General features: G+C 35.7%; 1 protein-coding gene across 21 annotated transcripts in view; it reads right to left on the reverse strand.

Annotated features, from left to right (window-relative positions):
* BTBD8 (BTB domain containing 8) overlaps positions 1–14,266 on the reverse strand; it is a 143,438-nt gene that overhangs the window by 50,010 nt on the left and 79,162 nt on the right. For all 21 annotated transcript variants that reach the window (XR_007516708.1, XR_007516709.1, XR_007516710.1 and 18 more), the window contains 4 exons: positions 5,198–5,903; positions 4,797–4,881; positions 4,252–4,391; positions 24–2,339 (listed from right to left, as the gene is read on the reverse strand). Coding sequence is in view for 18 of the 21 variants with exons in the window: in XM_049879793.1 (XP_049735750.1) it covers positions 24–2,339; positions 4,252–4,391; positions 4,797–4,881; positions 5,198–5,903 (3,247 nt within the window). In the remaining 3 variants the exon portion in view is untranslated. The remainder of the gene's footprint in view (positions 1–23; positions 2,340–4,251; positions 4,392–4,796; positions 4,882–5,197; positions 5,904–14,266) is intronic.

The following is a 14,266-nucleotide window of genomic DNA, read 5'->3' on the forward strand; positions in this document are numbered from 1 at the left end:
GCATTTCTATTTCTGTACATTACCTGCAGGTAAAGCAATATTGGCTTTTTCGGTAGCTGTGGGATGGCTCTCTTTCACTTGACTTTCCTGAGGCAGAACTTGACTCCGACAGGAGTCTATAGATTTTGTAGAGCTGTTCTTTGGTATGTCAGAATTGGGTTTTCTCTGATGAAGCTCCAAATGACATGGTCTTTCTTGATTTTTTATATCACTATCTGAAAGTTTGCTGTGTTGCTGAAAGTCAACATTTGTATCACTTCCAGTATTTACTTCTGAATCTTCTGGAAGAAGCTGTCTGCTTCCTTTGGACAGAACATCTATTGTGTTCTTTTCTTCTGTGGCTGAAGCACTCCGCTGATCTTTTCTAGAAGAGCCAATGCTGCTAAGACCTGAGAGAGTGCCTTCATTTGTATGTACGCTATTGCCTTTACCTTGTTTACATGCTAAAATACTATTTTCAGTTTCTTGCACACATCTGGGATAGCCGGTCCTTCGGTGCTGTTCATGAGAAATGCCATCAAAAACAGCAGAAGGTGAAAGACAATCTGTTGAAGGCTGCAAGGGAGTGTGAACTTCCCCTTCATCAGACCCCAGCTCTTCACATTCATCTACTGAAAGTAAAACTGATCTTTTAAATTTTTTAGTTGCCGAAAACTCATGACTTTCATTTTCAGTTGCATCTTCAAAAGCTAAATTAATTATTCCCTGAAACGGCTGAGGAGCTTGGTTAGACGTAGGAAAACTTTCGGCAACATTTTCTGTTTCAGACCTTTCATCTTCTGTTTCATCTGCTGAGGAAGAAACTTGATCTATTTCCTGAGCACACAAGACACTGCCTCGTGGAATATTTTCTTTCTCCCTAGGGTGGACTACTGCAGGACGAGACCAGATGTCTGGCCTTTTCCTAGGAATCTCATCATCACTTGTGGAATTAACTTGGAAAAGATCGTTACTACTTTGCTTTTTCACTTTTACTTCAATTCTTAAATTACTATCATATATTTTTAATTCTTCAGGAGTACTGGTGTCACTGCTACTTCTTCCAAGAAAATCATGGCATCGCATAGTGCCACATTTCGAAATGCCTCTATCATTAGACCCATCATCATCCTGAGACCCTCCAGCATCATAGTCTTCAGATCTGGGCTTTATGTCATCAGAGGATGTGGTGGCACTGCCAGTATCAGATTCCGGGCTCTCTCTCTGATGCAGAACGCTGGTACTCAAACTCCAGGGACCCACGAATGGAGCTTCTAAAGCTGCATGGCTCTCTGGGGTTTCTGTGGTTTCCATATCTTTAGGAGAATTTTTGCCTGGTATTTGTCCCGAAAAACATTTAGAGGAAATATCTGAACCTACTGTAGCACGTCTGTCTGTATTTATAGCAGGGTCATCAGACAACTGACTAGGAAGTGTCAGTGTTTCCGCAGGAATTCTGCATTTTCTGTCGTCTTGAACAGAATTTAAAGTAGCATTTGTCCTTTCAGGAACACAAGGTAAAAATCCTTTCACACATTTAATGGCTGATTTTTGGTTTGTATCTTTTCTCTCCTCTTGGTTCTCACTCTCTGATATTAAATGGATTTGCTCTTCATTCGTTGAGTCTAAACCATAAGTTAGATTAGAGTTCAAGGAGTTATCACCTGGATTTGAAATCACAGATTTCAGGGCAGTGGTGCTACAAATTTTTAAATTTACATTATCCCTCTCAACACAACAAGAATGTGTTTCAGCTGCATGGCAATTATCTGTTTCTCTGTAATCAGGAAATTTCGCTTCACTTTTATCTGAACAAATCTGTTTTGATTCCAGTTCATGTTTTACTAATTTCTCCAGCTTTGAAATATTTTGGCATTCTACCACTGACCTCTCTTTTTCTTGATTGTTTACTGGCTTTTGTAAGTCAGGTATGGATGAAGACAGGGGTGCTTCTGTACCGTTAATTTCAGGTATATTATTAACTGGAGGTATGTGAGACTTCTGTTTAGAAACGCTGCCCTTCTTATCATGTACATCACGAACCACACTTTTTTGGACAGATGTTTCACTTTTTAAAGGTCTTTGAGAAGACTGAGTCCTCAAGGTAACCTGTCCAGAAAGTATTTTCTGTTTTGCATCTTTATTATTCAAAGTTTCCCCTTTCTTTGACTGACTTAGGCTTTTAGGCATTGCCACTATTTTTGTATTAACCTTGGGCAAAGTTGTATGTCCCTGCTTGATGGTTTTTCTCTTAGGTGTCTGTTTATCTGTTGCATTGTGATCCAACTTTGTCACATTTCCTTCAGACTGCCTTGAAGAGGCTGAAGATTTTAGTGAGTTTGGTGACTCTCCTTGACATCCTAAGGAAAAAAAAACCCAAAAATAACAATATACACTCCAATTTGTGAACTGAATGCAATATTTGTTTTTAAATTACTTAAGAAAAAAATAAAATTACTAAAATAATGGTAACATCTCTATGATCAAACGGGCAATTACAGATTAGGGGTTAGTGACACGACAATAAGGAGTCCCTGGTGGTGCAGTGGTTAATCACTTGGCTATTAACAAAAAGGTAGGTGGTTCAAACCCACCAGCCACCCCTCAGGAGAAAGATGTGGCAGTCTGCTTCCGTAAAGATTACAGCCTTGGAAATCCTATGGGGCAGCTCTACTCTGTCCTATAGGGCGACAGGTCAACATGACAAAATTTTTAAAAAGAAAAGATTTTTCTATTAAAATGTAGGGACTATTCCAAGGTCTTAGTAAAAATTATTAAAATAGGATCTCTCTTCCTCAAGTAAGCAGCCTTGATCCTATGCCAGAACTGGATTTCCATAAATACACAGGGAGAGAAAAATTTGTTTTTTTCCTGTCGCAAAAGAGCAAGAAGGATCGTCTTCCCTTTGAAATTTTGAACAAAAAGACTGTGTTCTGTATAGCCAAAGACGAGAATCAAGCTAAATATAAAATAGGGATGTTGAAATTGTTGCAGTTTTTTCCTTAAGCATGAACAAGATTAATTTACTTTCCATAACCACTTCATTATTATTGCAGCTCATTAAGGTTGTTGTTATTAGGTGCCATCAAGTCCATTCCAACACATAGCGACCGCATGTGACAGAGAACTGCCCCATAGGGTTTTCTTGGCTGTAACCTTTACAGAAGCAGGTCGCCATGTCTTTCTCCTGTTGAGCCACTGGGTGGGTTTGTAACCACCAACCTTTTGGTTAGCAGCTGGGTGCTTAACTGTTTATGCTACTACGGCTCCTTCATTAAGGATAATAGCTTAGATATACAGTGGAAACTGAAACTGGTGCCTGGATGGAAAGAGGGATTAATTTTGGGAATCTGTTTACATTAGTTAAAGTACTAAAGATGATATTTTGGCATTCAAATCTGTCAAATTACTGTATTTTTATGCGAATAATGCTGCCTTCTATGTTTGTTTGCCAATCGTGCCCTCCCCCCACAAGCTATTTTCATAAGCACCAGTATTCTAATTTTTTTTTTTACAAGTTGTTAAAAAAAAATTAGCATAGCATGCTTATGAAAGTACCTTGTAGGGAGAGGGTGTGGTTGGCAACAGATGTAGGAAGCATACATTATTTGTATAAAAATAGAGTACTAAATATTTTAAAATGCTTTTTAACTTAATTACTAGAAAATGAATAATTTTTCTATCTTATTTTTTAACTGACTTTTCTGTACTAATTCACAATTCAACTCAAAAATTGTTTTTAAGATGTTACATACATACTGCTCTTACCTATATGAATGATTAATGTACAAGACAAATTAATTTTTAAAATCACTTATAATGCTTAGCAGTATTATACAATTCTGATCAGTACTCTTCTTTCTTAAACCAGAAAAACAATGGGCACAGTACATATTCTGGAGGAAAGTTCTCCCTACTTATGTATTATAACTTTCTAGACTGTACCATTACTTTTTTTTTTGAGCTCTTTAGTGATAGTTTGCAAATGGAATTCCTACAGTTATTAACAAAACCTTTAAGAAATAAGCATGATATATAAAAGGGCCAGAAATATAGATAAATTAATGACTCTCTCAATTATGTGTCCCACAATAGACAATAAAAGCAACCCAACTCAACACCAAAATATTTGTCTGAAAATTAATAGTATATTAATAAGTGAAACCATGTTATGTTTTGCTTACTTGTTACTGAGGTTCCAAATTAGAGTTTGTTTATCCAGTTTAAACAAGTAAATAATACTTGTGATACCCCTTTGTATTTCAGTTTTACCTCGGGTTTTGGCAAGATTAGATGGGGCACTCTTTGTCCTGTGCTGAGCTGTAGCACATCCATTGCCACTTCCTCTTTTCTTCAAAACTGCCTGTGGCGCTGGGTCACTAGGTCCTTTGCCAGTGACCTTCTTTAACACACTAAGAAAAATGATTTGCATTCAATATTACATTGAAATTCCAAAATATGAGCACTTAAAAGGCCCAAACAGGAAATATACATTTCTTCTCAAAGAAAAAAATAAAAAAGACATTTCTGAAAGCAGAAAAACCATATGTGCATAAGTCTTTAAGTTTATAAAATTATAGATCAAGTTTGATAAAGCAATCAATAATCAAGTACTACAAGGGTAATTTAAGGTATTCTATAATTTGCATAAATATACAACTTCTTTTAAAAGAAAATAGTTTTAAAAATATCACTGTGTAAATATACTAATTTCTTTTAACAGAGAAGATATTTTAAAAATATTTAGTTAGAAGTTAGTATATAATTAACTTCAGAAGAAAGCTAACATATAGGTAAAACACTGAATGAAGACTTACCTGTTATTTATATTAGTTTCCTGTTCATGAATGCTTTTTTTATTGGGAGTTCCACTGGAAGCCCTTGAAACAGGTCGAGATTTTACTGGTAAAAATTAAGAAAAAGTGAGTCACAAGATAGAACATATTAAATCCATAACAATTATATATAAATTCATTGGTCAGACATTATAAAATGGAATATATTAAATATATAACAATTATGTGTAAATTCATTGGTCAAACACTATAAATAAAATTAAATGTTAAAGTAGAAGGAATTATATTTCCTCTTGGTTGGTATGAATACATGTAAATAAATACATCTGGCATTTGAAACAAATAAAATTCCAAATAGAGGTTCATTTTTTCTAGGACTTTAGCTGGCAGGCACTATTAAAAATTAGAGTGCTAAAACCCACCTACAGTGGAAGTTTTGACACTTTCCACTCTGGTTTTCATTGTCTGTCCTTGAGAGTCATAAAAAGACAGCTTATGATCTGATGGCTTCTCCTCTCTTATCGATTCATTTTCTTTCGGCTCATACAGACATTCAGAGGAAATCAATAATTCCATACTTGAACTGGAAGATTTGCTGGAGAGTCCTGTGATGCTGAGGCTTGGGGAATCCTTCCCTGTTACTTTCTTCAAAGGCTTTGTTTTGGCATGTACATTTAAGCTTCCGGAGAGTACCTTGGGCCTGGCACCTGTAATTTGCCCTTCCTGATTTTTCACTCCTTTTCCACTGAATGAATTCTTCTGTCCATATGCTGCCGCTGATCTTTCCACAACTTGTCTAGGAGACGTGTTTTCTGACTTTGCATTATCACTGTTTTCTGTTTTAAGGTTAATTAGAGCTCTGGGCTTCCCAGAAACCATTTTTTCTCCACTTTTTAAATCTTTTGTAATCTTAGATGCTATTTTAGTACCATTCTTTTCCTTTAAATCATCATGCTTCAAAGTTTTATTTATAGTATTTCTATTAGTACTTGATGAATGTCCAGATGCTCCTAACCCATCGGATTTCATCTTTTGACTGGGAGAGGGATAACTCCAACACTCTTTCTTGTTATCTTCCCTCAAAGATTTGTTTTTTATAACATCAGAGTCAGAAACTTGTCTCCTTTGCTACAAAACAGAAAAAAAAAATACTTTGTAGCTTGACTAAATTTTTACCATTTTTAGGTCTTTCACATGTAATACTTATGCTTAAATAACCCAGTTTTTCAAAGAGAAAAAAAAACAGCAAATTTCATGTTATGACTTAGGGTCACTTAAAAAACTTAAACCATCTTTAAAGGCATTTCAGTTTGTTTCACATTACTTTAATCAAATTTGAAATACAGCATAAAATATTTGTTTAACAGACAGATTTTTTTAATTTATGAAGTTACGGGAGAGGTTAATACCTAAAGGGGTCGGGATGCCTTTGGTGAATGATAATAATACCCAATATTCTTTGATGACTCACTCCCAGGTACTATTAAGCCCTTTTTGTACACCATCTCACTTAATGTAAGTATAAATCTTAAAAATGTATTCAATTTACAAATTTACAAAAATGTAAAACAATTCTATGATATAGCTCCTGTTGCTATCTCCATTTCTTAGGCAAGAAACTGAGGATTAAAGCAGGTATGTGACTTATACAAGGTCACATACAGGGAAGGGGTAGAAGTAGGACTTGAGCCCATGCTTTATTGCCTCAAGCAGATAGTCATCTATGTGGTATAATTTGATGGGCATTATCATGATTTTCACCAAAAATTCTGTCTTCAACTCTACCCTACATGCCAGTAATTTTATCATTAAAGACTTAATCCTCTGTCGTAGAATTGTTTATTTCTTAAAGTTCTCATTAAAAACAAAACAAAAAAGCTCCTAGAGAACACAATACATTATATCTGAAAAGTTTGGGTTAGTAGCACAGTGCTGACTGTCTGAAGGAAGTGGAGAAAAAGGATAGGTAAAAAAGGGAAAAGAGAAGGGCACTGAAGACAAACACACCTACTTCATCACTTTGCTTAGAACCAACCTTGATACAGAAGGGAACAAGAAATTTAAAAGGTTGGTAGAGATTTTAGAATACATTTTTAAGATTTACACTAAGACATTCTTCATGTAAATATGTAAACACTTATTTTTTCTTGGGAAAGCTATATGAGATTGCAGAGATATGAGGCAGAGCCTGTGCTGTCTTCATCTATGTAAATTTATAAAGTTCAAATAGGCTTGGTACTCATTTTTGGTTTCCTTGATGAAATCAGAGCTCAAAAAAATAACTCTATTTTTAATACCTGAAACCAGGCCAACTTCTGCTTTTGCATCTCTTTCTCATCCTTAAAAACTGATTCTATTTAATTTACTCTATCTTTTAATCTATCCACACTGAAGCATCATGCTATGGGGGAGACCTATGTTGCTACACTCCTTTAGAAACTTCACATTAACATAATACAGCATGATAAGGATTCTATGTATACACATACATACACAGGTACTGCCTGACTTAACATCTGTAAAGTTTATGTACATTCCTTATATGCAAATGGCCCACTGCGAAAGGTCACCACATGCTATTGATAAAAATGAAGGAGAGGGTTACCCTCTAACATATACCTCTCAGATACTCTCAGTTCTAGTAAGATTCCTTTTTTTTAAGAAAAAAGTTTTGATTATGGAAAAATGTAAATACAATCAAAAGAAGACAAAATAGTATAATAAATTCCATGTACTCACTATTCAGTTTTAACAATTTTCAACTAATGGCTGACTGCATTTCATATTTACCCATACGCCATTTTGTTTTTAAACAAATCTCAGACATCGCATAATTTTATACTTAAGAAATACAGTACCAGTACTCTTCTTAAACCTTCTTGGAAGTCAAGGCGATATCAAGATATAACACACTGTTTTAAACTTAGGAAGACAGCACTTCACCAAAGAAGACATTCAGGTGGCTAAGAGGTTCATGAGGAAATGCTCATGATCACTAGCCATTGGCCAAATCATTAGCCATTAGAGAATTGCAAATCAAAACTACATTAAGATCCCATCTCACCCCAACAAGGTTAGCATTAATTCAAAAAACACAAAATAATAAATGTTGGAGAGACTGGAACACTTATACACTGCCAGTGGGAATGTAAAATGGTACAACCACTTTGGAAATCAACTTGGTGCTTCTTTAGAAAGCTAGAAATAGAACTACCATATGATTCAGCAATCCCACTCCTTGGAACATATCCTAGAGAAATAAGAGCCATCACACGAATAGATGTATGCACACCCATGTTCACTGCAGCACTGTTCACAATAGCAAAAAGATGGAAACAACCTAGATGCCCATCCATGGATGAATGGATAAACAAACTATGATATATTCATACAATGGAATACTATGCAACGATAAAGAACAACAATGAATCGGTGAAACATTTCATAACATGGATGAATCTGGAAAGCATTATGCTAAGTGAAATTAGTCAGTTGCAAAAGGACAAATATGAGACCACTATTATAAGAACTCAAGAAAAAGTTTAAACACAGAAGAAAACATTCTATGATGGTTATGAAGGTAGGGAGGGAGGGAAAGTGGTATTCACTAACTAGAAAGTAGATAAGAATTATCTTAGGTGAAGGGAAGGACAACATACAATTCAGGGGAAGTCAGCACAAATGAACTAAAGCAAATGCTAAGAAGTTTCCTGAGTACAACCAAATACTTCAAGTGACAGAGTAGAGGGGTGATATTTTGGGGACCATGGTTTCAGGGGACATCTAGGTCAATCGGCATAAGAAAGTTTATTAAGAGAATGTTCTGCATCCCACTTTGGTGAGTGGCATCTGGGGTCTTAAACCCTAGCGAGTGGCTATCTGTGATGCATCTATTGGTCCCAATCCACCTGGAGCAAAGGAGAATGAAGGACACCAAAGACACAAGGAAAATATTAGCCCAGGAGACAGAAAGGGCCACATAAACCAGAGACTCCATCAGTCTGAGACCAGAAGAACTAGATGGTGCCTGGCTACCACCAATGACCACTCTGACAAGGAAAACAACAGAGAGTCCCTGACAGAGTGGGAGAAAAGTGGGGTGCAAAACTAAAATTCTAGTAAAACGACCAGACTTAATGGTCTGACTGAGACCGAAGGAACCCCAGAAGACATGGCCCCCAAACTCTGTTAATCTAAAACTAAAACCATTCCTGAAGCCAACTCTTCAGACAAAGATTAGACTGGACTGTAAGACATAAAATGGTACTTGTGAAGAGTGTGCTTCTTAGTTCAAGTGAATATATGAGACTAAATGGGCAGCTCCTGTCCAGAGGCAAGATGAAAAGAAAGGGATAGAAGCTGGTTGAATGGACACTGGAAATCCGGGGTGGAAAGGAGGAGTGTCCTGACATATTATAGGGATACTAACTAGGGTCACATTAACAATGTGTGTATAAATTTTTGTATGAGAAACCAACCTGAGCTGTAAACTTTCACTTAAAGCACACGAACAAAAAAAAAAAACCTTAGGAAGATAAAGTTAAATTTCAGAGTAACCACAAAGAAAATTAATAAATCTGCCTACCAAAATAAAGAAGAAAATAAAAAAGACTCAGTAAAATCAATGACAACGAAGTACACGAAAAGAAAAATCATAAACGAAAAGCACTCATCACAGAAAATTACGCAGAACAAGGAAACTATTAACACGAAAAGAAAAAGCATAACAAAATGGTAGCAGTAAATTCATATCTATCAATAATCACACTGAATATAAATGGTTTAAATGCTCCTGTCAAGACACAGACAGTGGCAGAGTGGATAAAAAAATGACCGATCAATATGTTGCCTCCAAGAGACATATCTTAGGCACAAAGACATAAATAGGTTAAAAATCAAAGGATGGAAAAATATATATCAAGCAAACAGTAACCAAAAGAGAGTAGGAGTGGCAATAATAGTTTGTGATAAAATAGATTTTAAGTCAAAATCCATTAAAGAGACAAAGAAGGACATTATATAATGGTTAAAGGGACAGTTGACCAAGAAAACATAACCTCTCTCTATATAAATATTTACGTACCGAATGACAAAGCTCCAAAATACATAAAACAAACTCTGAAAGAATTGAAAAGAGAAATAGACAGTTCTACAATAGTAGTAGGAAACTTTAACACACCACTTTTGATATGTTTGATGGCCAGAACAACTAGAAAGAAACTCAACAAAGATACAGAAGGTCTAAACAACACAATCAACCAACTCGACCTCACAGACACACACAGAACACACCACCCAAGAGGAGCATACTACACATTCTTCTCCAATGCTCACGGATCATTCTCAAGAATAGACCATATTTTAGGCCACAAACCAAACCCCAATAAGTTCAAAAACTTCGAAATAATACAAAGCATTTTCTCTGAGCCTAACACTATAGAATTGGAAACCAATAATTGAAAAAACAAGAAAAAAATTAAATAAATAGAAACTGAGTAACAACTTACTGAAAAATTATTGGGTAACAGAAAAAAAATTAAAAATGAAACTAAAAAATTCTTAGACTCAAAGAAGAATGAAAACACAACCTACCAAAACCTCTGAGACACAGCAAAAGCAGTGCTCAGAGAAGCAATAAACACACACATCGAAAAAGAAAAAAGGGCCCAAATCAATAGCTTAACTTGAACAAATAGAAAGGAGCAGCAAAAGAAGTCTACAGTCATCAGAAAAAAGGAAATAATAAAGATCAGAGCAGAAATAGACGACAGAAACACAATAGAAAAAATCAACAAGACTGAAAGTTGGTTCTTTGAAAGGATCACTAAAACTGACAAACCACTGGCCAAACTGACAAAGGAAAAAAATGAGAAGATGCAAATAACCAAAACAAGAAATTAGATGGGTGGCATTATAATAAAACCAATTGAGATAAAAAGGATCTTAACAGAATATTCTGAAAAAACTGTACTCCAACAAATTGAAAACCTAGAAAACATTCTAGAAACATACCACCTACCTAAACTAATACAAGTAGAGATAGAAGATTTGAACAGACCCATAACAAAGGAAGAAATTGAAGATGTCATTAAAAAAACTTCTAACAACAAAAAGCCCTGGCCCAGGCAACTTCACTGGAGAATTCTACCAAACATTCAGAGAACAGTTGACACCAATTCTGCTCAAACTACTCCAGAACACAGAAAAGGAAGGAATACTCCCTACTTTATTCTACGAAGCCAGCATAACCCTGATACCCTGATACCAAAGCCAGGCAAAGACACTACTAAAAAAGAAAACTACAGACCAATATCCTTCATGAATATAGGTGCAAAAATTCTTTAAAAATTAGAGCCAACAGAATTTAAGAGCATAAAAAAAAAAATGATCAAATCAAATTCATACCAGGGATGCAAGAATGGTTCAACATTAGAAAATCAATCAACCCAATTCACCACATAAAGAAAACCAATGAAAAGAATCACATGATCATCTCAATTGACGCAGAAAAGGCATTTGATAAAATCCAACACCCTTTCCTGATTAAAAAACTCTCAGCAAAATAGGAATAGAAGGGAAATTCCTCAACATAATTAAGGGCAAATTAGATGCAAAACCAATAGCCAACATTATTCTCAACAGAGAAAGATTGAGAACATTCCCCTTGAGAAGGAGAACAAGATAAGGATGCCCTTATCACCACTCTTATTCAGTATTGTACTGGATGTTCTAGCTAGAGAATAAGGCAAGAAAGGAAAATAAAGTGTATCCAAACTGGAAAGGAAGAAGTAAAACTATCCTTACTCACAAATGACATGACTCTATATCTAGAAAATCCTAAAGACTCCATAAGAAAATTAGTGGAACTAATAGAAGAATTTAGCAAAGTGATGGAGTACAAAAAGATCAACACACAAAAATCATTTAGGTTCCTCTACACTAACAAGGAGGACTCTAAAAATGAAATCAGGAAATCAATACCATTTATAATAGACCCCAAAAGGATAAAATACCTAGGAATAAACCTAACCAGGGACATAAAAGACTTATACAAGGAAAACTATAAAATACTACTGCAAGAGTAAAAGAGATATACATAAATGGAAAAACATTCCATGCTCATAGATTGGAAGACAATGTTGTGAAAATGTCAATACTACCAAAAGCGATCTAAAGATACAATGCAATCCCAATCCAAATCTCAACAGAATTCTTTAATGAAATGGAAAAACTAATCTCCAACTTTATATGGAAAAGGAGGTCCTGAACAGCTAAATATTGAAGAAGAATGAAGTAGGAGGCCTCATACTGTCCAATATCAAAATTTACTATACAGCTATGGTAATCAGAACAACCTGGTACTGGTTTAATGACAGACACATAGACCAATGGAACAGAATTGAGAACTCAGAAGTAAATCCATCCATCTATGGGAAGCTGATCTTTGACAAAAGGTAGATGTCCATTCAGTGGGGAAGAAACAGTCTCTTTAAAGGTGCTGGCAAAGCTAGATATTCATATGCAGAAAAATGAATCAGGATCCATACCTCACACCATGCACAAAAACTAATTCAAACTGGAGCAAAGACCTAAACATTAAAGCTAAAACTATAAAGTTCCTGTAAGTTAACATAGGGTCAAAACTAGGGGACCTAGTTTTTGGCATAAATAGTCTACTAAAGAAAACTAAAAATGCATGAATGACAGAAGATAAATTACATAACTGGGACCTCCTAAAAATTAAATACTTATGCTTATCAAAAGACTTCACCAAGAGAATAAAAGGAGAATCTATAGACTGGGAAAAAAACTTTGTCAACGACAAATCAGATAAGGGTCTAATCTCTAAAATATGTAGAAAACTTCAACAGCTCAACAACAAAAAGGTATACAATCCAATCAAAAAATGGAAAAATGGGCAAAGGACATGAACAGACACTTCACCAAAGCAGACATTCCAGTGGTCAACAAATACATGAAAATATGCTCATGATCATTAGCTATTAGAGATGCAAGTCAAAATTACAATGAGATACCATCTCACGCCTGCAAAAATGGCAGTGATCAAAAAAATAGAAAACAATAGTGGCAAGGTTGTGGGGGATTGGAACTCTTATACATTGCTAGTGGGGCTGTAAAATGGTACAACCACTATGGAAAATGGTATGCTGCTTCCTCAAAAAGCTAGGAATAGAAACACCTTATGATCCAGCAATCTCGCTCCTAGGTACATATTCTAGAGATGTAAGAGCAGTGACACGAATAGACATACGCACAGCTATGATCACTGTAGCATTATTCACAATGGCAAAAATACAGAAATAACCTAAGTGCCCATCAAGGGATGAATGGATAAACAAATTGTGGTATATACATACGATGGAATACTACGCAACTATAAAGAATAATGAGAAGTCCATGAAACATCTTGTAACATGAATGAATCTGGAGGATACAGTGCTGAGTGAAATAAGTCAATCACAAAAAGACAAATATTGTATGGTCCCACTGTTATAAAAAGTCAAGAACAGATATACACACAGAAAGCAAAGTTCTTTGATGCTTACTGGGGATAGGAGGTAGAAGAAGAGGGAATTACCTTCTAGATAGTAGACGCTTGTTACTTTTGGTGATGGAAAGGTAAGACCAAATATGGGTGAAGTCAGCACAATGTGACCAAGTTAATAAAGACACTAAGAGGTACACAAGAAAAAGGGACACTATTGGTAAATGCTATAACATACACAATTTTGCACCAACAGTAAAAACAATGAAAAAATATGTGTGTGGTTACATACATATGGATGGATGGATATGATTAGATAGATATGGAAAGATATGGTAGGTAGATATGGATGTATGTATGTGTATAGGAATGCATACGTGAGTAAACCCACATGCATGCATGGGGTATCTGTAGGCATATGTATATACACGTGTGTGTGTTGCATATTATCCACATATATAACAAATCGCATAGGGGACACAGTTATGGAGGATTCCTAGACATAACCAAACAACTTGTGGCATTGGTTTACTGCGTCAAAAGGCTTGGAACCATAGTTTCAGGGGACCACTTGGTCAATTGGCATAACACAGTTCACAAGGATAATGTTCTACATCTGAGTTTGGTGAGCTGCGTCTGAGGTCTTAAAAGCTTGCAAATGGCCATCTAAGATACAACTATTGGTCTCTACTCATATGGAGCAAAAGAGAATGAAGGAATCAAAGGTTCAAAGAAGAAACTAGTTTACGGGACTACTAGCCCACATGAACCACAACCTCTTCAAACCTGAGAGCAAAAGAACCAGGGACAAAATAGAAGGCCCCGGATAGAATGGGGGAAAAATGTAGAACAAAACTCAAATTCCTATTAAAAGGCCAGACCTGAGAGACTAGAGGAACCCCCATGACTACTGTCCTAAGACACCCTTTGAACTTGGAATTGAAGCTATTTCTGCAGGTCGCCTTTCAGCCAAATAACATAATGG

The sequence above is a fragment of the Elephas maximus genome, chromosome 3, assembly GCF_024166365.1.
Source record: "Elephas maximus indicus isolate mEleMax1 chromosome 3, mEleMax1 primary haplotype, whole genome shotgun sequence".
In the NCBI taxonomy this organism is placed as follows: Eukaryota; Metazoa; Chordata; class Mammalia; order Proboscidea; family Elephantidae; genus Elephas; species Elephas maximus.